We start from the raw sequence: 25,428 nt of genomic DNA, 5'->3' as shown, positions 1-25,428 counted from the left end.
AACAGCTGTCATGGAAGGTTATAACAGCTGTTGTGGTAGGTTATAACAGCTGTTGTGGTAGGTTATAACAGCTGTCGTGGTAGGTTATAACAGCTGTCGTGGAATGTTATAACAGCTGTCGTGGTAGGTTATAACAGCTGTCATGGTAGGTTATAACAGCTGTCGTGGTATGTTATAACAGCTGTCATGGTAGGTTATAACAGCTGCCATGGTAGGTTATAACAGCTGTCGTGGTAGGTTATAACAGCTGTCGTGGTAGGTTATAACAGCTGTCGTGGTAGGTTATAACAGCTGTTGTGGAAGGTTATAACAGCTGTCATGGTAGGTTATAACAGCTGTCAAGGTAGGTTATAACAGCTGTCGTGGTATGTTATAACAGCTGTCATGGTAGGTTATAACAGCTGTCATGGTAGGTTATAACAGCTGTTGTGGTAGGTTGTAACAGCTGTCATGGTAGGTTATAACAGCTGTCGTGGTATGTTATAACAGCTGTCATGGTAGGTTATAACAGCTGTCATGGTAAGTTATAACAGCTGTCGTGGTAGGTTATAACAGCTGTTGTGGTAGGTTATAACAGCTGTCACGGTAGGTTATAACAGTTGTCGTGATATGTTTTAACAGCTGTCGTGGTAGGTTATAACAGCTGTCGTGGTAGGTTATAACAGCTGTTGTGGTAGGTTATAACAGCTGTCATGGTAGGTTATAACAGTTGTCGTGGTATGTTTTAACAGCTGTCGTGGTAGGTTATAACAGCTGTCGTGGTAGGTTATAACAGCTGTTGTGGTAGGTTATAACAGCTGTCGTTGTAGGTTATAACAGCTGTCTTGGTATGTTAGAACAGCTGTCATGGTAGGTTATAACAGCTGTCATGGTAGGTTATAACAGCTGTCGTGGTAGGTTATAACAGCTGTCATGGAAGGTTATAACAGCTGTCATGGTAGGTTATAACAGCTGTCATGGTAGGTTATAACAGCTGTTGTGGTTATAACACTGTGTTATTGTAGGTCTTTCCACAGAGGTTTCAACTTGTCTTGTGGTTTATCTGTGCTTTGTAGTCCAATGAAATGAGTTCCTGTCCGAAGATGAAGGTGCAGTAGCCAGAGAAAGTGTTACGTGCTAGAATAAGGCCTCGCAAACCAACTGAGACGGTGACTGTGGGTAGGAAAATTAGAAACAATGTTGGCGCCAGGTGATTTGGGCGATCGGGTCATGATGGAATCACCTATTCATCATTTGGTAGGCGTGGTCTTCAAGCTTTGAGGAATGGAGAGTGGAGAAAACATCCAATCACCATTCTAGCTGAGTGAGACCATCAGAACAGAAGACAACAGAGGCCATTTTTCTGTTTTAGCTGTTTATCCCTTTGTCTCTCAACTTTTCCAAGTCTCAAACTCACTGAGGCCCAATCTCCCTGTGAGACACTATAGTGTCTACTATCAATATATGTATTTATCTCAACATTGGGGTTCAATTCTGCTTTTAAAGTCTGTTTATCCTCCTTCACTGGGGTCTTATTTTTCACGAGACAGCGGATTAAGAAGATTATAGGCACAGTTTCAATTTATCTCCAACCCCCAGACTAGCTTTATTGACTGGTTGCTCTTATCACAGTTTGCCAGCAACCACAGCCTGATTGGCATCTGCCTCCATATCTGCCACTCTCTGGATTTGGTTGGTTTCTCTGACATAGCAAGAGAAAAACCGCTTATGCACAACCAAGTTTCGAAATTGCACCTTGTATATTGTACTATTCTAACTCTTAGCAGTAAATTGAGACCCCGACTGAGTTTACTGAAAAAAATATATATATCTGCGGGGGGGGGGGCGCATTTGCCCTCCCTGGAATAGGCCATGGGTAAGTCCCCAATGGGTAAATATCCCTCCCCATCTCTCAGAAATGACAAAGTAATGCTTTTCAACACCATAAAACTAATATTTAAAATATGAAAAACAAAATCCAAATACCATTCCAAATGAAGTAGATTAATGGAACAATTAATTTGTTTCTGGGAATATAAACATGGTTAAGGGTAGGATAACTTTCAGATATTTGAGCATTTTAGTCATTTAGCAGACGCTCCTATCCAGAGCTTCTTACAGGAGCAATTAGGGTTAAGTGCCTTGCTCAAGGGCACAGACAGATTTTTCACCTAGTCGGCTCGGGGGTTAGAACCAGCGACCTTTCGGTTACCGGCACAATGCTCCTAACCACTAAGCTACCTGCCGCCCCAAAGCTAACAAAATGTTAAGTCATATAACTGTCTGTGAGATCCAATCAATTCGTGTAGAAAAAAACTCCCAAGTTGATGAAAAGTACTATAAAACCGTGAGACAATAAGATGCTCCTTTCTCAAACCCACAGCGATCTCAGTGGTGGAAATGTTGGACACGGGGAGGGTTGACTTACAGATGACATTGACGCTATGTAGACGAGAACGGGGATTCTGCTCCGTGTAACATCCCTGGCCGCTGAAGTTAGACGGTGCTGCGAGGTGAAGCTGCTGCCTTTTCGTTGTATTGTTTCCCCGCTCTGCTCTCCTCTGCTCGACTCTCTCCTTCAGCATCACAAAGCTAACGGACCGCATCACTCACACCTTGTTCCTGCTTCCTGCAAACTCACCTTTCCCATCAGGATCATAGTTTAGTTCTGCTTCTCTATCTCTATAAATATTTGATTTGGTCTGCCCCGTTAGAAGCGTCAAGAACACAACTTTTAGACGAACGCACGGATACTAGACCATCTCCCACAATTCTGGCTGGCATAGCAGTTTGATTGTAAGTACCGAGTTTACTTTTAACAGTGTGGGAAAACTTCATTGCGATGGTCAGAACATTGGACAGAACACTGTGAACCCGTTTGGGGATGCGGAGTTGCGTCTCGGTGGGGAAAAACGGTGTTTAAGATGTTGCGCACTGAGTAGCCTAGAAGATTAGCCTACATTGGTTAAATCAATGATATATCTATTTTTTAAATCCATGCGACTTTAAGACAGTAATAAATCACATCATTCTACACATGATTCGTTATTTGAAGGTCCATAATTCATCGAATATCATCTGCAAATGTGAAAGGAAGCGTAGGAGAGAGACTGACGCGTAAAGCTTGTCCGTCGCACTTATCCAGCTCGGTGCTGTCCCTTCCCATAAATGTCAACTAGCTGAGGGGGAAAACGGGGGATATTTAACCATTATACTACAGTTATAGAGGCACGGTATTATAAAAAATAATATCTATAGAAATACCAAGAACATGACCTTACCTAGCCAATGTATCCACAATACGCACATTGCGTTTGGACTTGTAACAGGAAGTTTTTTTTTTTTTTTTCCCCGACTAATTTACTGTTCTCTCACATTATTATGAATAATTAAAGGGAAACTATATTCAAAGTATTTAAGCTCGGATAATTAACAGTAATTTATAGAATGACTACATTTTGTTTATATTCAGGCTTTTCATTTATCCTCAGTTTTTATTCATAACGTTACATTTATTTGGGTGCATACATTCTAAGGCATAGCGTGTGAATGAATGTAATTTCCTTTTTTTTTGTCAAATTGATGGTTAAGTTCCGCTGCAATTAACCCTCCAAATGCTGAATAATTGGACAGTGGTGATCGCCCTCTCCTCTTAACAGTATTAAATGACCTGTCGGCTGAATGTGTGCTGTGTAAATGTGTATAAAGGAGACATTGAGAGTAACGATGCAGTAAATCAACGGTCCCTGGCTGTTAAAAAGCACCACAGGGTCCTCGTGTGATCTCTTGTCCCCAGCGCCAACAAAGTGACTCAATGAAAACTCTTAAAAACTGCCAATTTTCAGCCCTATGAATGCATTTGTTTAATTCCCGTGTTAATGCAATATTATGTAAACATTTAGGGTCCTATCATTATTTTAATTTCCTATTTGGTAACATTCTCTTGCTCTTTTTCCCAGGTTCGGTTTCAACTTGCTCGGTGTTCCCGCTCCCCCTCCTGATTTCCTTCACATCGGCTGGGTAACGAACCGCGAAGCTGCTGTCTACGTGGACTGGTGGGGTTAAAATCTTCCGTCCGCCTGCCAGCCTTGCCAGAAAATCTAAATCTAATCAGAGAGACAGAGACATGGCGACGAATGGTACAAGAGCCTCGGATGGACACGTTTTAACGGAGGTGAATGCGGAGCCTAACGACAAACCCAAAACCTTGGTCGTAAAAGTCCAGAAAAAGGAACTTCCCGAAAGAGAAAACTGGACTGGAAAATTTGACTTTCTCCTGTCTTGCGTCGGGTACGCAATTGGACTCGGAAATGTCTGGAGATTTCCTTATCTATGTGGGAAAAACGGAGGAGGTAATCAAGATGTTGGCACATTTCCGTGTTTTCAAAAACAGAAGGAGGCTAAAAACTTGACCCTTCAATCAGCAAATGTGTTCTGGGGCGCTCATTTAAATAATCTCAAGAGCTCTTTTTCTCTCCAGATTGTGCGTAATTATATCATTAATTTTAGGCGCAGTAGTGTGATACAAAAATATTGGCTGAATCTCTTTATCTCTTTGGATAATTTGAAATGTTCATGGTAATATCAATGCAATGGGTCACTTTTATTCACCATGATATTTTTGTTTGCTTACCTTTCACCTTCCATTCAGGGGCCTTCTTGATTCCCTACTTTTTGACGCTCATATTTGCTGGTATGCCCCTGTTTCTGCTCGAAACGTCCCTCGGTCAGTACACGTCGATTGGAGGGCTTGGGGTGTGGAAATTGGCTCCCATGTTCAAAGGTAAATCAAATCCCTACGTTTAGAGGTTCAGCTGAAATACATCCCAATATATAAGACAAGTAGCTCTCCTCATCCAATAGTATTTGTTTTGCTGGTTTTCGATAAATGCACAAAAAATATTTGCATTTCAGTGCATGTCTCCTCTCCCCATAGTATTACAGATCAAACCGTATATTTAATATAACTAGCTAAAGCTATTTTATATATATGTTTCCAATTATTCTGGGTGGCACACCATTTCATTTTATATTAACTGACAGTATATCCATTCCTAATTCTACACTTCCCTGCTGTCCTAGGTGTTGGTCTGGCCGCTGCAGTGCTTTCTTTCTGGCTAAACATCTACTATATTGTTATCATTGCCTGGGCCATTTACTATCTGTGGTCCTCCTTGACTACTGTGAGTATGATGGATATTAGTGCTTTTCTATGACAAAGCTAAGTAATAAAAATGAATAATTAATGTGAGGTTATTACATTTAATTTATTGGGGGTTTAAAAAGGAAAGCACATTTCCCTGATTAATGTCTTTAAGTAGCATGACTGTATTCTGAAAATAAATACTGTTTCTTTTATGCATAGTTAATTCAAAGATATCGAATTTGGCCATCAGTACCCCTTCAAAAAAATGTGTTGCATGACGCCTGGGTGAAAGAGAGGCAAAATGACAAGAGAGAGAGAGAAAAGCAATCTTTGTTATTCCAGGAGCTACCATGGCAATCATGTGGAAATTCTTGGAATACAGAGCAGTGTTACACCAATTACAGCATCCTGAACACTGCCAACCTCACCAGCGCCGTTCAGGAATTCTGGGAGTAAGAACATGTATTTTATTTAAATTTTAAAGAGTTTGGTTGTTTTTTGTCTGTGGTTAGAAAATAATGAATGGGGTTGTAGTTGACGAAAAATTATTTATAAATAAATTTTATTGATTGGTTTATTGATCGGTTGGTTGGTTGGTTGATTGATTGGTTCATCGGTTGATTTGTCCTATAGACGTAACATGCACCAGTTGACAGATGGTCTGGAGAAGCCTGGGGAGATCAGAGCGCCTCTAGCCATCACGCTGGCCATCGCCTGGGTCCTCGTTTATTTCTGTATCTGGAAAGGTGTCGCCTGGACCGGCAAGGTAAGAGACGTAACATGCACCAGTAGGGGCTAAACCTCACTGAGGAATCTTGACATTGGATTTTCGCAGCAATATTAGGATGTTGGGGGCGGAGGGGGGGGGTAATCCAGCATGTCCCCCTGGCTTATTTGCAAAAGTAAGAGGCATGGCTTTAAGATTCAAAATCCATCAAGAAACATTTGACAGGAAAAATGCCAGTTAATCCAACCCCGGGTCCTAACTATATTGATGACCTAAGGATGGCGTCGTAGTTCCATTGTCTTGTATTCTAACGAGTGTCTCCCTCCCTCCCTGTTTCAGGTGGTGTACTTCTCAGCAACGTACCCCTACTTCATGCTCTTCATCCTCTTCTGCCGCGGCATCACTCTCCCCGGAGCCATCGATGGAATCCTCTTCTATATCACGCCCAACTTTGAAAAGCTCAAGGAATCAGAGGTGGCTAGCCTTTTATCAGTGAACAGACACAGAGGGTGAATGGTAGCTGATTGCTGTATGTGATGCTGTGTGTTTTGAGTTGCAGTGTGTTTTGAGTTGCAGTGTGTTTTGAGTTGCAGTGTGTATTGACTTGCAGTGTGTTTTGAGTTGCAGTGTGTTTTGAGTTGCAGTGTGTTTTGAGTTGCAGTGTGTTTTGACTCTCTGTCCCTCTGTTCTTGTCAGGTGTGGTTGGACGCTGCCACTCAGATCTTCTTCTCCTATGGGCTGGGGCTGGGATCACTGATCGCTCTGGGAAGCTACAACCCCTTCAATAATAATGTTTACAGGTAGGTTAAAATCTACAACACCATTCAATCCAGCTCTCTACTATCAGTGAGACAGAGAGAGAGGGAGGGAGGGAGAGAGAGAGAGAGAGAGAGAGAGAGAGAGAGAGAGAGAGAGAGAGAGAGAGAGAGACTTTTGTGAGTGTAATGTTTAGTAATGTTTCCCTTGTTTATTTCCCTTATGTTTATTGTCTATTTCATTTACTTTGGCAATGTGAACATATGTTTACCATGCCAATAAAGCCCTTTTTAATTGAATTGAGAGGGTGGGAGATAGAGAGAGAGGGGTGGGGGAGGGGGGGGGGGAGAGAGAGGGTGGGAGAGAGGGGGGAGAGAGGGGGTGAGAGAGAGAGAGAGAGAGAGAGAGGGGGGTGAGAGAGAGGGGGGAGAGAGAGTGAGAGAGAGAGACAAAGAGAAAACACATCTCTCAGCTGTCACATCATCTCTGTCTCTCTCCATTTTCAATCCTGGCAACGAATGAACAAACACCCCATCTCTGAAATGAATGGGTCAATCCATTGACATTGCAGTAACACTCGCCTATAGAATGCAAAACACTCCCTCCCTCCCTCCCTCCCTCCCTCCCTCCCTCCCTCCCTCCCTCCCTCCCAATTCAAATGTGCTGTGGTTTGATAAGGTTTCCATATCAGTGTGACAACAGCCGTTCCAATCCATGCTTAGTCTTTCTGCCTGTCTCCCTGCAGAGATTCTGTCATTGTGTGCTGCATCAACTCGTTCACCAGCATGTTCGCTGGCTTGGTCATCTTCTCCATTGTGGGCTTCATGGCCAACGTGACTAAGAGACCTATAATAGAAGTAGCAGCCTCAGGTAACTATTGATATAGATCTTAACGGAACACTACAGGACTTAGCCTACTGAGCAAAAAATAAGAGCAAATCTTAGAACAGTAGCACTTACTGTAAAGCAATCGACTTTGAAACACTTTTCTATATGGGTATTTGAACAGGAATGGGATGTTTTGTGTTGCCAGATCCCGTCTCTAACTGTCTGTCTGTGTTGTGTTGCCAGATCCCGCCTCTAACTGTCAGTGTGTTGTGTTGTCAGATCCCGTCTCTAACTGTCTGTCTGTGTTGTGTTGCCAGATCCCGTCTCTAACTGTCTGTCTGTGTTGTGTTGCCAGATCCCGCCTCTAACTGTCAGTGTGTTGTGTTGTCAGATCCCGTCTCTAATTGTCTGTCTGTGTTGTGTTGTCAGATCCCGTCTCTAATTGTCTGTCTGTGTTGTGTTGTCAGATCCCGTCTCTAACTGTCTGTCTGTGTTGTGTTGTCAGATCCCATCTATAACTGCCTGTGTGTGTTGTGTTGTCAGATCCCGTCTCTAACTGTCTGTCTGTGTTGTGTTGTCAGATCCGGTCTATAACTGCCTGTGTGTGTTGTGTTGCAGGACCAGGCTTGGCGTTCTTGGCCTACCCCGAGGCAGTAACCCAGCTGCCGATCTCTCCTCTCTGGGCCATCCTCTTCTTCTCCATGCTACTGATGCTGGGAATCGACAGTCAGGTGAGGAAACAACAGCCATTTGGAGTTCATGTTTGTGTTGTGTTGTTGTGTTATTTTGTTGTTGTGTTGTTGTTGTATTGTAGTGTACTGTGGAGGTACAGTATTATCTAATGTGTTGTATAGTCGTGTGCCTTGGAAAGAGGGGCGGATCTAACATGTTGTATGTTCTGTGTAGTTCTGCACGGTGGAGGGGTTCATCACTGCGTTGGTGGATGAGTTCCCCAGGGCTCTGAGAGGAAGAAGAGAACTCTTCATCGCTGCCGTCTGCCTGGTGTCTTACATCATCGGCCTGTCCAACATCACACAGGTACAGTACACACACACACACACACACGCACGCACACACGCAGGCACGCACGCACGCACACACACACACACACACACACACACACACACACACACACACACACACACACACACACACACACACACACACACACACACACACACACACACACACACACACACACACACACACACACACACACCAGCCTCACAGGGGTACAGTAGCCTACATCCAATCCTCCACATTTCATAACCCTGTCTGTTATTCTGGCTGGGGGCCCTAAGGGGCTAAATACTTTTAATAACTTGGTGACAGAGCGAACACACAGTCCAGTCCAGTCCAGTCCAGTTCAGTCATGTCAAGTCCAGTCTAGTCCAGTCTAGTCCAGTTCAGTCATGTCCAGTCACATCCAGTCCAGTCCAGTCCAGTCCAGTCCAGTCATGTCAAGTCCAGTCTAGTCCAGTCTAGTCCAGTTCAGTCATGTCAAGTCCAGTCCAGTCCAGTCTAGTCCAGTCCAGTCCAGTCCAGTCCTGTCTAGTCCAGTCCATTTCAGTCATGTCCAGTCCAGTCCAGTCCAGTTCAGTCATGTCCAGTCATGTCCAGTCCAGTTCAGTCATGTCCAGTCCAGTCCAGTCCAGTCTAGTCCAGTTCAGTCATGTCCAGTCACGTCCAGTCCAGTTCAATCCAATCAAGTCCAGTTCACTCACGTTAGTCCAGTCCAGTAATGTCCATGCCCAGTCCAGTTCACTCACATCTAGTCCAGTCCAGTCACGTCCATGCCCAGTCCAGTTCAGTCACGTCCATGCCCAGTCCAGTTCAGTCACATCTAGTCCAGTTCAGTCACGTCCATGCCCAGTCCAGTTCAGTCACATCCATGCCTAGTCCAGTTCAGTCACATCTAGTCCAGTCCAGTCACGTCCATGCCCAGTCCAGTCACATCTAGTCCAGTTCAGTCACGTCCATGCCCAGTCCAGTTCAGTCACGTCCATGCCTAGTCCAGTTCAGTCACATCTAGTCCAGTCCAGTCACGTCCATGCCCAGTCCAGTCACATCTAGTCCAGTCCAGTCACGTCCATGCCCAGTCCAGTTCAGTCACATCCATGCCCAGTCCAGTTCAGTCACGTCCATGCCTAGTCCAGTTCAGTCACATCTAGTCCAGTCCAGTATTTCCAAAGACAAGTTGGCATATCAGAATTCAAATAGCCTAATTACACCAGAAAATGAAATAATACAAGTATGGGGAATAACAGTAGTGTTCTTGCTGAGATAAGTGCATGAATTACTCTATATATTAGCCCATTGTAGGGGATGGGAATTGTTCTAATTGTATTGAACTAGGCAAGACAGTTAAGAACAAATTCTTATTTACAATGACGGCCTACACCGGCCAAACCCGGACGACGCTGGGCCAATTGTGCGCCGCCCTATGGGACTCCCAATCACGGCCGGTTGTGATCCAGCCTGGAATCAAACCAGGGGGTCTGTAGTGACGCCTCAAGCAATGAGATGCAGTGCCTTAGACCGCTGAGCCACTCGAGAGCCTGAATTAGAATTAGACAGCTAATGACTATCAACTATTGTGAAAGACCAAATAAATGAAACAGATAAAATCTCCTGAAGACAAGATGACATAGCCTAAATCTGCCCCCGCCCTACACCCAACCCAAATTATATTTTACACATTTGGGTTCACAATCTGTTTGGGCAAAATAATGTTCATTGTTGCAGTGAGATGAATCACGTCACCCATAATCCCTGCTGAATCCCTTTCCTTGTTACAGCCTAACGAACCTAGAGCTAATGACCAAAGGAGGTGAATAATGTCCTATGGATCTGGACTAATGCTAACAGGCTAATGCTAGTGGTGGGTTAAATCACTAGTAGCCCTAGTAGCCTGTAGCCTGTAATAATATGCTGCCGTAAGGAAGCGTTCTGCGACAGGGAAAGTGTGCGGTGGTAGTGTGGTGGCAGAAAGATGACGGATCTCCTGGGTGAAGCTGCCGCGGTCATGTGATGTAGAACGGAAGGCGTGTATGATTTTCAAAATGATTTGGAGGCACAGCTGAAAAGTGAACTCGCTGAATATTACACCAGATTAATTAGGAAACGAAAGCAGTACTTTTCAATGAGAGATAAGAGGTGTGCCGTGTCAAGAGGTTGTGTCTCATGGCCAACTGCATCCTGACATTGCTTCAGCTGAAAACCAGATTTAAACCAGAAAACGACGTCACTGTGATGTCCCATGCCCGATATTGTCAGCTACGATTGGTCTCGATGGTGTATAGGGAGATAAGCGAAAAGTGCTCCGTCATGTTTCGTTCACCTGAGGTAAATGGGTTCTGTTGTATTGTGATGTAATGGCAGTGTAGTTAACTAGATCTAATTCTTTATATCCTACTGATACGTACTTACGTACACTATCTTCATCTACTCTGTCGGTCTGTTATGACTAGGAATTCTGGGTAGTCTTTATGACTGGTGACAATTAGATCATTAATATCGAACATTTAAGTCCCTTAACGTTCCGTGTTATCTCTCTTCAGTACAATATCATTTCTTTACAAGCTGTGTAGACATTCCTGTATCTGATCAGTTGATGTTATTTAGTCAGTCTACCACTTCATCCCCCTTTCCGAGGCCTTTCACAGGATCAAACCAGGGAAACGATGACGTCTTCTCAAGCTCCACATCCCACACTCTGAGGTCAATAACTCTCCTCCGAAACCTCTACTGATGTAGCGTGGCCACTGACAGGATCACTGAACGCTCCCAGTCACCCCTCCAAGTCCCCCTGCTTGTATGGAACACTACCAGTCACCCCTCCAAGTCCCCCTGAATGCTCCCAGTCACCCCCTCCAAGTCCCCCTGCTTGTATGGAACACTACCAGTCACCCCTCCAAGTCCCCCCTGCTTGTATGGAACACTACCAGTCACCCCTCCAAGTCCCCCTGAACGCTCCCAGTCACCCCTCCAAGTCCCCCTGCTTGTATGGAACACTACCAGTCACCACTCCAAGTCCCCCTGATTGTATGGAACACTACCAGTCACCCCTTCAAGTCCCCCTGCTTGTATGGAACACTACCAGTCACCCCTCCAAGTCCCCCTGCTTGTATGGAACACTACCAGTCACCCCTCCAAGTCCCCCTGAATGCTCCCAGTCACCCCTCCAAGTCCCCCTGCTTGTATGGAACACTACCAGTCACCCCTCCAAGTCCCCCTGCTTGTATGGAACACTACCAGTCACCCCTCCAAGTCCCCCTGAACGCTCCCAGTCACCCCTCCAAGTCCCCCTGCTTGTATGGAACACTACCAGTCACCACTCCAAGTCCCCCTGATTGTATGGAACACTACCAGTCACCCCTTCAAGTCCCCCTGCTTGTATGGAACACTACCAGTCACCCCTCCAAGTCCCCCTGCTTGTATGGAACACTACCAGTCACCCCTCCAAGTCCCCCTGCTTGTATGGAACACTACCAGTCACCCCTCCAAGTCCCCCTGCTTGTATGGAACACTACCAGTCACCCCTCCAAGTCCCCCTGCTTGTATGGAACACTACCAGTCACCCCTCCAAGTCCCCCTGCTTGTATGGAACACTACCAGTCACCCCTCCAAGTCCCCCTGCTTGTATGGAACACTACCAGTCACCCCTCCAAGTCCCCCTGAACGCTCCCAGTCAACCCTCCAAGTCCCCCTGCTTGTATGGAACACTACCAGTCACCCCTCCAAGTCCCCCTGCTTGTATGGATCACTACCAGTCACCCCTCCAAGTCCCCCTGCTTGTATGGAACACTACCAGTCACCCCTCCAAGTCCCCCTGCTTGTATGGAACACTACCAGTCACCCCTCCAAGTCCCCCTGCTTGTATTTAACACTACCAGTCACCACTCCAAGTCCCCCTGCTTGTATGGAACACTACCAGTCACCCCTCCAAGTCCCCCTGCTTGTATGGAACACTACCAATCACCCCTCCAAGTCCCCCTGCTTGTATGGAACACTACCAGTCACCCCTCCAAGTCCCCCTGAACGCTCCCAGTCACTCCTCCAAGTCCCCCTGCTTGTATGGAACGCTCCCAGTCACCCCTCCAAGTCCCCCTGCTTGTATGGAACGCTACCAGTCACCCCTCCAAGTCCCCCTGCTTGTATGGAACACTACCAGTCACCCCTCCAAGTCCCCCTGCTTGTATGGAACACTACCAGTCACCCCTCCAAGTCCCCCTGCTTGTATGGAACACTACCAGTCACCCCTCCAAGTCCCCCTGCTTGTATGGAACGCTACCAGTCACCCCTCCAAGTCCCCCTGCTTGTATGGAACACTACCAGTCACCCCTCCAAGTCCCCCTGCTTGTATGGAACACTACCAGTCACCCCTCCAAGTCCCCCTGCTTGTATGGAACACTACCCACCACTCTCTACCCCTACTGCTGCACAGCACTATCACATCCGTCACTGGAGATTCATGTCTGTATCCCTCTTGGATTGAAAACAGTCGGCCTGATCGGTTGCTCAGCTCAGCTCTGCAGTACCAGTCTAGCGCTGCAGCTCCCTCCACCCTTCACTAGCCCTGAAACTCCCAGGGAGACAGGCAGGCAGCTAGGGTCAACCATCCCCCCCACCACTACCGGTGCTCTTACCCCTCACGTTATTCCACGTCACCAGTTTAATAGGCTACATCACATCTCACTCGTTCTATCCTCTACCCCCCCCCCCATCACTCCCCGTCTTGCTGGTCTCGTTTGGCCTCTCTGTATCCAACACTCTCTCTCTGTCCCCCTCCTCGTCCAACAGGGTGGTCTATATGTGTTCAAGCTGTTTGACTACTACTCTGCCAGTGGCATGTGCCTGCTCTTCCTGGTCTTCTTCGAGTGCGTCTCCATATCCTGGTTCTACGGTGAGTCGGGGACATCACTTCCTCTCTGTGTGAGTCAGTTACCTCACTTCCTGTTAGAACTACGGTGACATCACTAACCTGACATTGATGACCTGATGTCTTCAGGCTGATGTGCAAAGATGTTGAGGCCTGTTCAATTCAATAGCCTTCGTGCAAAAAATATTTGGGCCTGCTCAATGTAATAGTCTTTTGGGTAAAATGTTTGGGTGTTGGGCTGCTGATACCAAATTCCATATCTGCTTCCAATGAGTGCAGGTACTTGTCTTCCATCACAGGACCTTTGACCTACAATGTCCTGTCTTGTCTCTTTAAGGAATACCTGGGATAGGATAAAGTAATCCTTCTACCCCCCTTACCATTGTAAAGTGGTTATCCCACTGGCTATAAGGTGAATGCACCAATTTGTAAGTCGCTCTGGATAAGAGCGTCTGCTAAATGATGTAAATGTAAATGTAAAATGTATATGTTGCAGGTGCTGATAAGTTCCTTGCCAACATTGAGGAGATGATTGGCTTTAGGCCCTGCCTGTGGTGGAAACTGTGTTGGGTCGTCTTCACTCCTCTCATCGTGGCTGTGAGTACTCTCTCTTCCTCTCTCCCCCCCTCTCCTGTGAGTACTCTCTCTTCCTCTCTCCCCCCCTCTCCTGTGAGTACTCTCTCTTCCTCTCTCCCCCCCTCTCCTGTGAGTACTCTCTCTTCCTCTCTCCCCCCCCCTCTCCTGTGAGTACTCTCTCTTCCTCTCTCTCCCCCTCTCCTGTGAGTACTCTCTCTTCCTCTCTCCCCCCTCTCCTGTGAGTACTCTCTCTTCCTCTCTCCCCCCTCTCCTGTGAGTACTCTCTCTTCCTCTCCCCCCTCTCCTGTGAGTACTCTCTCTTCCTCTCCCCCTCCCCTCTCCTGTGAGTACTCTCTCTTCCTCTCTCCCCCTCTCCTGTGAGTCCTCTCTCCCCCCTCCTGTGAGTACTCTCTCTTCCCCCCCCCCTCTCATGTGAGTACTCTCTCTTCCTCTCTCCCCTCCTCTCCTGTGAGTACTCTCTCTTCCTCTCTCCCCTCCTCTCCTGTGAGTACTCTCTCTTCCTCTCCCCCTCCCCTCTCCTGTGAGTACTCTCTCTTCCTCTCCCCCCTCCCCTCTCCTGTGAGTACTCTCTCTTCCTCTCCCCCCTCCCCTCTCCTGTGAGTACTCTCTCTTCCTCTCTCCCCTCCTCTCCTGTGAGTACTCTCTCTTCCTCTCTCCCCCCTCTCCTGTGAGTACTCTCTCTTCCTCTCTCCCCCCCTCTCCTGTGAGTACTCTCTCTTCCTCTCTCCCCCCCTCTCCTGTGAGTACTCTCTCTTCCTCTCTCCCCCTCTCTCCTGTGAGTACTCTCTCTTCTCTTCCTCTCCCCCCCTCTCCTGTGAGTACTCTCTCTTCCTCTCTCCCTGAGCCTCTCTCTGAGGCTTATTTCAATGGTGGTCCATTGTGTTGTGACCAGGTTGTTCTTCTGTGTTCCAGGGAGTGTTCCTGTTCAGTGCTGTCCAGATGGTCCCTCTCACCATGAACAACTATGTGTTCCCCGCCTGGGGCCAGGGAGTGGGCTGGTGCATGGCCTTGTCCTCCATGCTCCTGATACCTGGATACATGGTCTACATGTTCCTCAACCTCAAGGGGGATTACAAAGAGGTAACGCATCACCTTCTGTCTTCCTCAATCACAGTGCCTTCAGAAAGTATTCACATCGCTTGACTTTTTCCACATTATGCTGTGTTACAAGGTTGGATTAAAATGGATTTTATTGTCAATTTTTTTGGTCAACGATCTACACAAAATACTCTGTAATGTCAAAGTGGAAGAAACATTTATGAAAAATAGAACACAAATATATCTTGATTACATAAGTATTCACACCCCTGAGTCAATACATGTTAGAATCACCTTTGGCAGTGATGCAGCTGTGAGTCTTTCTGGGTAAGTCTCTAAGAGCCTTGCACTCCTCGATTGTACAATATTTGCACATTATTCAAGCTCTGTCAAGTTGGTTGTTGATCATTGCTAGACAGCCATTTTCATGTCTTGCCATAGATTTTCAAGCGGGCTAATAACTACGACACTCGGGAACATTCAATGTCATCTTGGAAAGCAACATTTGTCCTTGTGTTTTAGGTTATTGTCCAGCTGAAAGGTGAATTTGTCTCCCAGTGTCTGTTGGTGAGCAGACTGAACCAGGTTTTCCTCTAGTATTTTTCCTCTGCTTAGCTCTAATTCAGTTTATTCTAATAAACTCCCTTGCCGATGACAAGCATACCCATAACATGATGCAGTCAGTAATTTGTTGGATTTGCCCCAAACATTTCTTTGCAACATGTTTTGCAGCAGTACTTTAGTGCCTTATTGCAAACAGGATGCATGTTTTGGAATATTTGTATTCTGTACAGGCTTCCTTCTTTTCACTCTGTCGTTTAGGTTAGTATTGTGGAGTAACTACAATGTTGTTGATCCATCCTCAGTTTTCTCCTATCACAGCCATTAAACTCTGTACTTGTATGAAAGTCACTATTGGCCTCATGGTGAAATCCCTGAGAGGTTTCCTTCCTCTCAGGCAATTGAGTTAGAAAGGACGCCTTTATTTACATTTACATTTTAGTCATTTAGCAGACGCTCTTATCCAGAGCGACTTACAGGAGCAATTAGGGTTAAGTGCCTTGCTCAAGGGCACATCGACAGATATTTCACCTAGTCGGCTCGGGGATTAGAACCAGCGACCTTTCAGTTACTGGCACAACACTCTAAACCACTAAGCTACCTGCCGCCCTGGCATTCTTATCTTTGTAGTGACTGGGTATACAGTGGCTTGCGAAAGTATTCACCCCCCTTGGCATTTTTCCTATTTTGTTGCCTTACAACCTGGAATTAAAATGCATTGTTGGGGGGTTTGTATCATTTGATTTACACAACATACCTACCACTTTGAAGATGCAAAATATGTTTTATTGTGAAACAAACAAGAAATAAGACAAAAAAAAACAGAAAACTTGAGCGTGCATAGCTATTCACCCCCCCCCCACAAAGTCAATACTTTGTAGAGCCACCTTTTGCAGCAATTACAGCTGCAAGTCTCTTAGGGTATGTCTCTATAAGCTTGGCAAATCTATCCACTGGGATTTTTGCCCATTCTTCAAGGCAAAACTGCTCCAGCTCCTTCAAGTTGGATGGGTTCCGCTGGTGTACAGCAATATTTAAGTCATACCACAGATTCTCAATTGGATTGAGGTCTGGGTTTTGACTAGGCCATTCCAAGACATTTAAATGTTTCCCCTTAAACCACTCAAGTGTTGCTTTAGCAGTGTGCTTAGGGTCATTGTCCTGCTGGAAGGTGAACCTCCGTCCCAGTCTCAAATCTCTGGAAGACTGAAACAGGTTTCCCTCAAGAATTTCCCTGTATTTAGCGCCATCCATCATTCCTTCAATTCTGACCAGTTTCCCAGTCCCTGCCGATGAAAAACATCCCCACAGCATGATGCTGCCACCACCTTGCTTCACTGTGGAGATGGTGTTCTCGGGGTGATGAGAGGTGTTGGGTTTGCGCCAGACATAGCGTTTACCTTGATGGCCAAAAAGCTACATTTTAGTCTCATCTGACCAGAGTACCTTCTTCCATTTGTTTGGGGAGTCTCCCACATGGCTTTTGATGAACACCAAACGTGTTTGCTTATTTTTTTCTTTAGGCAATGGCTTTGTCTGGCCACTCTTCCGTAAAGCCCAGCTCTGTGGAGTGTACGGCTTAAAGTGGTCCTATGGACAGATACTCCAATCTCCACTGTGGAGCTTTGCAGCTCCTTCAGGGTTATCTTTGGTCTCTTTGTTGCCTCTCTGATTAATGCCCTCCTTGCCTGGTCCGTGAGTTTTGGTGGGCAGCCCTCTCTTGGCAGGTTTGTTGTGGTGCCAAATTCTTTCAATTTCTTAATAATGCATTTAATGGTGCGGTGTGGGATGTTCAAAGTTTCAGATATTTTTTTATAACCCAACCCTGGTCTGTACTTCTCCACAACTTTGTCCCTGACCTGTTTGGAGAGCTCCTTGGTCTTCATGGTGCAGCTTGCTTGGTGGTGCCCCTTGCTTAGTGGTGTTGCAGACTCTGGGGCCTTTCAGAACAGGTGCATATATATATATACTGAGATCATGTGACAGATCATGTGACACTTAGATTGAGCACAGGTGGACTTTATTTAACTAATTATGTGACTTCTGAAGGTAATTGGTTGCACCAGATCTTATTTAGGGGCTTCATAGCAAAGGGGGTGAATACATATGCATGCATCACTTTTCCATTATTTATTTTTTTAGAATTCTTTGAAATAAGTTATTTTTTTCATTTCACTTCACCAATTTGGACTATTTTGTGTATGTCCATTACATGAAATCCAAATAAAAATCCATTTAAATTACAGGTTGTAATGCAACAAAAGGAAAAACGCCAAGGGGGATGAATATTTTTGCAAGGCAATATATTGATACACCATCCAGTGTAATTAATAACTTCACCATGCTCAAAGGGATATTCAATGTCTGCTTTTTTTTATTTTTACCCATCTACCAATACATTTACATTACATTTACGTCATTTAGCAGACGCTCTTATCCAGAGCGACTTACAAATTGGTGCATTCACCTTATAGCCATTGGCATAACCACTTTACAATATTTGTATTTATTTTTATTTTTATTTTTTATATAATTTTTTTTTTTGGGGGGGGTAGAAGGATTACTTTATCCTATCCCAGGTATTCCTTAAATAGGTGCCCTTCTTTGCGAAACATTGGAAAACGTCCATGGTCTTTGTGGTTGAATCTGTGTTTGAAATTCACTGCTCGACTGAGGGACCTCACAGATAACTGTATGTGTGGGGTACAGAGATGAGGTAGTCATTCAAAAAGCATGTTAAACACTATTATTGCACACAGAGTGAGTCCATGCAATTTATTATGTGACTTTTTAAACACATTTTTACTCCTGAATACTTTATTGACTCAAGACATTTCAGCTTTTCATATTTTATTAATTTGTAAATATGTCTAAAAACATAATTCCACTTTGAAATTATAGGGTATTGTGTGTAAACCAGTGACACAAAATCTACATGTAACACAACAAAATGTGTTAAAAGTCAAGGGGTGTGAATACTTTCTGAAGGACTGCATATGCACATGCCTTTTATCCAAAGTGACTTACAGTCATGCGTGCCTACATTTTTTACGTAAGGGTGGTCCCAGGAATCTAACCGACTATCCTGGCATTGCAAGAGCTCTCCTCACATACTATCTATTCAGAGTCGACCTCAAAAGGCGACCATTTTATGTCCACTAAAACAGCACAGCAACTCGCCACTCCCAACTCTTCCCAAGATAACCATAGCATGTGTCTCAGAAAGAGATCGGTCCGGAAAGGCCTGCAGCAGAGAGTTTGTCACAGGCCGTGGGGTTTTGTACAATTTTAAATAGATGGGATGGCACTTAATCCAAAATTAGTTTGGAATATTGCTCTTGGCGATTACTGTTTTTATCTTAATCCGCATAAATAATCGTTGTTTCTCACAGAATAAATGTTTGAGGACAGCAAATGTCGCCGATAATGTATTATGTTGCAAGACATTAGACTTAGACAGACATAGACAGACATAGACATGCACAGAGACAGAGACAGAGACAGAGACAGAGACAGAGACAGAGACAGAGACAGAGACAGAGACAGAGACAAAGAGAGAAACAAAGAGAGAGACAAAGAGAGAGACAAAGAGAGAGACAAAGAGAGAGAGAGAGAGAGAGAGAGAGAGAGAGAGCTCATTTGAAAAAATTCTCTGTGACAACAGAGTGATCAAATTAAGACGTGTACGTACACATACACATAGACTTAGACGTTCAGTGGAGAAGGTCATAGAAAGGAGTGTGAGGCTGGTCGGTCCCGTGATGCTACATCCGTTGAGCTGCAGCTTGCAGTGAAAAGGACCAGTAATTGCTGGTTCTGGTGTTGTCAAGGATGGAGCGCTGCGGTCGTCACTGGCAACGAGATGAGCAGCTGTCCGCCCCTTTGTGTCAGTCGGTGCAGTCTTGATTGCCTAAATTGCAGCAATCAGTTTCTTGATTAGTGTGTGCCAAGCAGCAGACGGAAGGATTGATCTTACAGACACTGAGCCCGCTAGCTATCTAGTGCATGATACAATGCATAGCCAGCAATGTGAAAGCATAAAGATGTCAGCAGCCCTGATGATTTTTGTAACATATAATTTCCTTACGCCGTCTGCAGATAGCATGGCAATGTTGTAACTTACAGCCTAAAGATGTCAGCACAGCGGTCTGACGTATTTTGAATGTATCGTTCTCTTGCACAATGCAGCGTCTGCGGATAATGATTCAACCTCCGATGATGGTGAAAGGAGAACGCCAGGAGAACGGCCCTGAGCAGACACCGGCAGCAGCCGCTGAAGAGGCTTACATCTAAACCCTGTTCTGTTCATCCCGTCTCCGAGGCCAACTCTCTGCTGAAAACAACGTAATCAAGGTGAAGCGCAACCAAGGGATGCACCCCAAATGGCATCCTATTCTATATATATAGTGCACTACTTTAGACCAGGACTACTACCTATATAGGCCCTGGTAAAAAGTAGTGCACTACATAGGAAATAGGGTGCCATTTGAGACGCAGGGAAGAACTTCCATGTCTGATATCTAATCACCTACCTCCAGGGGAAACATGTGACCAACCTGATTACAATTTACTTTTCTTTTTTTTTGTTTATATTTTATTTTATTTTTGTTTGTTTGTCAAAAGAAAAACAAGAAAGACAAACTACCCAGCTGTTATTGTGATAGTTTGTATTTCATATGCAAAAATGTTAGTCTTTCTCAGATTGTTAGCTAGCAAATTACCATAATTTGAATTACAATTTACATTTGGAGGCCCAATGTAATTCAACACTACCGTGCTAATTTAAGATATTAACTTCATTAATGTATTTTTAAAAATGTTATTGTAAACAGAGTCGTCCGTAGCCAGGGTCTGATTTGTAGTGAGTCCGGACAGAGAAGGGGGTGCGGGGCGGGGGGCTATCAAGAATGACTTCAGCCATTATCACATTGGTTGCTGTAGCTTCATTCACCTCAGTGGATCTACAAACACATAGCCTGTTAGCTATACAATTAGCCACTACACATTAACTCACATTAACTCAGCACCGGGATTAAAAAATATAATTGAATACGTACAGAGGTATCTGATAGCAAAGAAAAAATATGTATTAACAAAAGGACAACAAATAAGTTTGCTTTACATAATTTTTTTTTGTTTGTGCAGTTTTACAGCTAATTATTTAACTGCAATTCTACACATGCCATGCAGTGGGGAGACATTTTTGTGGTTTTAAAGCTAATTTCCTGCAATTCTACACATTTTGCCATGACTTATGCCATGTTAATATCATGTCTGAGTGAGAGAGACTAACCTGGGCACGTGCCCTGCGTGCCGGGTCGGTATTCAGCCAAGATCACGCCATGTTAATATTATATCTGAGTGAGAGAGACTAACCTGGGCACGTGCCCTGCGTGCCGGGTCGGTATTCAGCCAAGATCACGCCATGTTAATATTATGTCTGAGTGAGAGTGACTAACCTGGGCACGTGCCCTGCGTGCCGGGTCGGTATTCAGTCTAGATAGCTGGTTAGACCAACTAGACTAATTTACCAATCTAAAGATGTTTAACTGAAATGGGCTAATTGAGTGACTGTCACTAGGTAGGTTTCCATCCAATTGGCGACAGATTTTCATGCGAATATTCTAAAATCCACATACAGAAAATATGTGCATTTACCCACCAGTGGTGTGTTTCCACCAAACGGACTTGCTGCGGATAAAAATTTAGTGCGTGAAGGAATAGTGCACACAAAATGTACTTTTTCGCTCAAGTTTTCATGTACCCGAATAAAAACCTAAAGTTCAGTGTTTCCATTGCATTTTCAACTCTGTCGATAACTCTACCATTTCTCACATAATACGTTTTACAGACACAAAAACATCCCACCGCGTCGAACAAAGAAATGATCTGTCGGCATTTATTTAATTGTACCGAAACTTCCTGTTTCCATAACACCTGTCATAATTTTTTTTTTTACATGGTAAGACTTTACTCGCATAAAATCCATGGATGGAAATGTGGTTAGTGACATATAACAAGAGGAAAACCGCTGATGCACAACCAGGTTTCGAAATTGCACCTTGTGTATTCTACTATTCTAACTCACAACAGTACGTTGAGACCCCAACTAGAGTTTAAAAAAATGAACAAAATAAACAAATAAAAATCAAATTCGAAATAATTATTGAGGTCCGGACCTCGGTGTCCTCATATGGCCCTGATTGTAAAAAGGAAATATATAAATAATAATCCATATGAAAGAAATACAGAAAAACAAATGCAATGTGTTAAGCAGGCAAATGAATGCAATATGAAAATTGCATAGTGGAATTGAATATTGACCATCTATAAGCAATGACCATTATGGGAAAGTGCAACCGGCAAGGCCAAATGTCCATATCTATGTATAATATTATCACTCCTGTCCCTGCAGTTCACCAATATTTTATTCTTACTTATTTTCCAGGGCAACGTTTAAAAAGCACAAGGCCAGTATGGATCTCAAACCATCTGGCATGACATGACTGAAGTACCTGTTACAAAACGCAGATTACCGTTAGTACGACAGACTGTTACAATTGTCTCTTTGTTTTCTAAAGAACAATAACTTTGTATGTGTCTGAAACTTGTTTTTAGAATCCTTTGTAGGATGTTTTCTATGTAAGAGTGAGACGGACCAAAATCACACGCATGTGAAAAGGGATTAGCACAAACACAAACGACATGTGACACGCCTAGATTACTCAAACCGAAATGAGACGCATCCCTCCCATCCCGTCACTGCAGAGAACAGGGTACAATAAGCATTATTATCACAGAAGTAGCATTTGAGCAGTGATTGCCTGACAACTCCCATATGTACTGTATACTGCAATCCTGTTTACCACATTTAGTGTCCCACTCCTCAGGAAGAGCCTTGAAAATGACCAAATTATCTGCTGAAACTACCACGATGAGAGCTGTGAACGAAGGCTTTCCTTCCTTCCACTGGTCAGTCAGTTAGTCAGTCATTCTAGTCGAAGCCAGAGCCATGTATTTAGAGAGATTAGGTTTTTGCATGATGATGCATTTACAAGCCACTACAGCATTCTATGGCAGCCATGTTAGCTCCCCATTAACATGACACTACAACATTCTATGGCAGCCATGTTAGGTCCCCATTAACATTACACTACAACATTCTATGGCAGCCATGTTAGGTCCCCATTAAAACATTACACTACAACATTCTATGGCAGCGATGTTAGGTCCCCATTAACATGACACTACAACATTCTATGGCAGCCATGTTAGGTCCCCATTAACATTACACTACAGCATTCTATGGCAGCCATGTTAGGTCCCCATTAACATTACACTACAGCATTCTATGGCAGCCATGTTAGCTCCCCATTAACATTACACTACAACATTCTATGGCAGCCATGTTAGCTCCCCATTAACATTACACTACAACATTCTATGGCAGCCATGTTAGGTCCCCATTAACATGACACTACAACATTCTATGGCAGCCATGTTAGCTCCCCATTAACATTACACTACAACATTCTATGGCAGCCATGTTAGCCCCCCATTAACATTACACTACAACATTCTATGGCAGCCATGTTAGCTTCTCCATTAACATTACACTACAACATTCTATGGCAGCCATGTTAGCTCCCCATTAACATTACACTACAACATTCTATGGCAGCCATGTTAGCCCCCCATTAACATTACACTACAACATTCTATGGCAGCCATGTTAGCTTCTCCATTAACATTACACTACAACATTCTATGGCAGCCATGTTAGCTTCCCTATTAACATTACATGGGGAATATTTAAATAATGCTATCTAACAGAATATCTAGAATTAGAACAATGTTGACAATTCTAAAAATTGGCCCAACTCTTTAAATCTATGGCTCTGGTAACAGCCTAGTCTGTTGTTATGACTGTGAAGGTTTCCAATGTCAGGATCTGAGAGAGAAACCTTATAGATGGACCACAGCCTAACCTGGCCAGAAACCAATAACAGGCCAATATTATTACTGAAAATAGACCTTGTTTTTTAATTGAAAGACGAAACATATGAATTATCAAGTTGTTTGGCAATATATATATATATATATATATATATATATATATATATATATATATATAGGAATATATGAATATATACAGTATATATAAATATATTTAGTCCGATTATATATTAATTCCACAAATTATCAAAGTTGTATTTCTATAAGTATAAAGCTAGTTTGCTTCCATGGCAGCTACAAGTGACAGGGATCTGGTTTAAATTAGTCATTTTATTCTCGGCAAAGATTATATAACTAAAATGTGCAATGAATAAGGGTTCTATGAATTTGTATAAAGTTACCATACTGCAGTTTTCTGTCTTAAATGATGTTGTAAAACTCTACTGTGTAATACATGTAACTGTGAATGTCCGCATGACCTGATCTTCATGTCTAAATGTTGAAAAATCAATTTTTCTGCAATAATACGATTATCTCAGAAACTAAAGCCCATACAGTCTCTTTCTGAAATGTAAACATAATAAATTACAATAATGATAATAGAATAATAATGAAATAAAATATATACACACTATCTAGTCAAAGAATCTTGTTTTGTATATTTCTAACTGTTTCATGGGCCTAATGTAAAATATTCTATAATGTAAAATATATAATAAATGTCTTTAGATGGTGTTAAATGAAAAAGCATGATTGTCGTATATATGTTATCTGCAGAAGTAAATAAAGAACTATAGATTATAACGTTTTGCTTTTCATCATGTCTATAGTTGGGGGGAAAAATATTGTCTTTTCGTTTTTTAGATTAACGATTTTAGTAAATGATCTAAATCACATTTAAAATTGTATTAGATATTGTATTACAGAGGTTGAGTGGATATCATTTTATACACCAGTAACATTATTTTTGACATGACACTGAGACTCGTGGACAGTGTAGTAGATCCATTGCAGAATAAATGGACAATGGGATTCTTCTACAGCGTGAGTTTGATGGAATCCTTTGATGCATATTATACATGTGATTCATAGTGGTAGTATCTTTCCTTTGAATAATGAAGTTGTTCTTAATCATTAAATCATTTTAAGGGATCACTACATTTACCAGGGGACATGGACAGATATTGTAAAGACTTGCTTTAACGTCTGATTTAAAAAAAAGAAACTTAAACTTAGTGAGAGAGAAAGATAAAAATGTCATAATGATCTGGTGCACGGAAACGTCACGTTACAGGAAATCTTGTTTGCACCATTGCATGACTCTCGGTCACTAGAATGCACACATCTCAAATGCTAATGACTTCATGTCACATATTAACGCATTACCAGTCTCTAATCTCTCTGTGCTGTGAAGGGAGTGAGAGTGCATTGAAATGAGGCTCTGATTGACTCCAAGACATGCAGAGCAGTGGTGGTGGGTAACGCAAGCAGAGAGAGAGACATCCTCTCCTCTCAGGATCCATCAGGAGGCAGAGAGAGATCCTCTCAGGATCCATCAGGAGGCAGAGAGAGATCCTCTCAGGATCCATCGGGAGGCAGAGAGAGATCCTCTCAGGATCCATCAGGAGGCAGAGAGAGATCCTCTCAGGATCCATCAGGAGGCAGAGAGAGATCCTCTCAGGATCCATCAGGAGGCAGAGAGAGATCCTCTCAGGATCCATCAGGAGGCAGAGAGAGATCCTCTCAGGATCCATCAGGAGGCAGAGAGAGATCCTATCAGGATCCATTAGGAGGCAGAGAGAGATCCTCTCAGGATCCATCAGGAGGCAGAGAGAGATCCTCTCCTCTCAAGATCCATCAGGAGGCAGAGAGAGAGATCCTCTCAGGATCCATCAGGAGGCAGAGAGAGATCCTCTCAGGATCCATCAGGAGGCAGAGAGAGATCCTCTCAGGATCCAT

The 25,428-nt window shown here is 43.7% G+C and overlaps 1 protein-coding gene across 1 annotated transcript; it reads left to right on the top strand.

Annotated features, from left to right (window-relative positions):
• The first annotated feature begins 2,365 nt into the window (after positions 1 to 2,365).
• LOC121574696 (sodium- and chloride-dependent GABA transporter 1-like) lies at positions 2,366 to 20,391 on the top strand. The gene is made up of 15 exons (XM_041887233.1): positions 2,366 to 2,775; positions 3,939 to 4,331; positions 4,631 to 4,762; positions 5,062 to 5,162; positions 5,468 to 5,577; positions 5,759 to 5,891; positions 6,192 to 6,326; positions 6,549 to 6,652; positions 7,354 to 7,478; positions 8,055 to 8,167; positions 8,343 to 8,474; positions 13,239 to 13,341; positions 13,814 to 13,914; positions 14,827 to 14,994; positions 19,702 to 20,391. Exons 2-15 carry the CDS (start codon positions 4,106 to 4,108, stop codon positions 19,804 to 19,806), a joined length of 1,788 nt encoding a protein of 595 aa, XP_041743167.1. The 5' UTR covers positions 2,366 to 2,775; positions 3,939 to 4,105; the 3' UTR covers positions 19,807 to 20,391.
• Positions 20,392 to 25,428: the final 5,037 nt, after the last annotated feature.

The sequence above is a fragment of the Coregonus clupeaformis genome, unplaced genomic scaffold (assembly GCF_020615455.1).
Source record: "Coregonus clupeaformis isolate EN_2021a unplaced genomic scaffold, ASM2061545v1 scaf0006, whole genome shotgun sequence".
Classification (NCBI taxonomy): domain Eukaryota; kingdom Metazoa; phylum Chordata; class Actinopteri; order Salmoniformes; family Salmonidae; genus Coregonus; species Coregonus clupeaformis.
The sequence above is the reverse complement of the archived record's forward strand: the minus strand, read 5'-3'. Positions and strand labels throughout refer to the sequence as shown.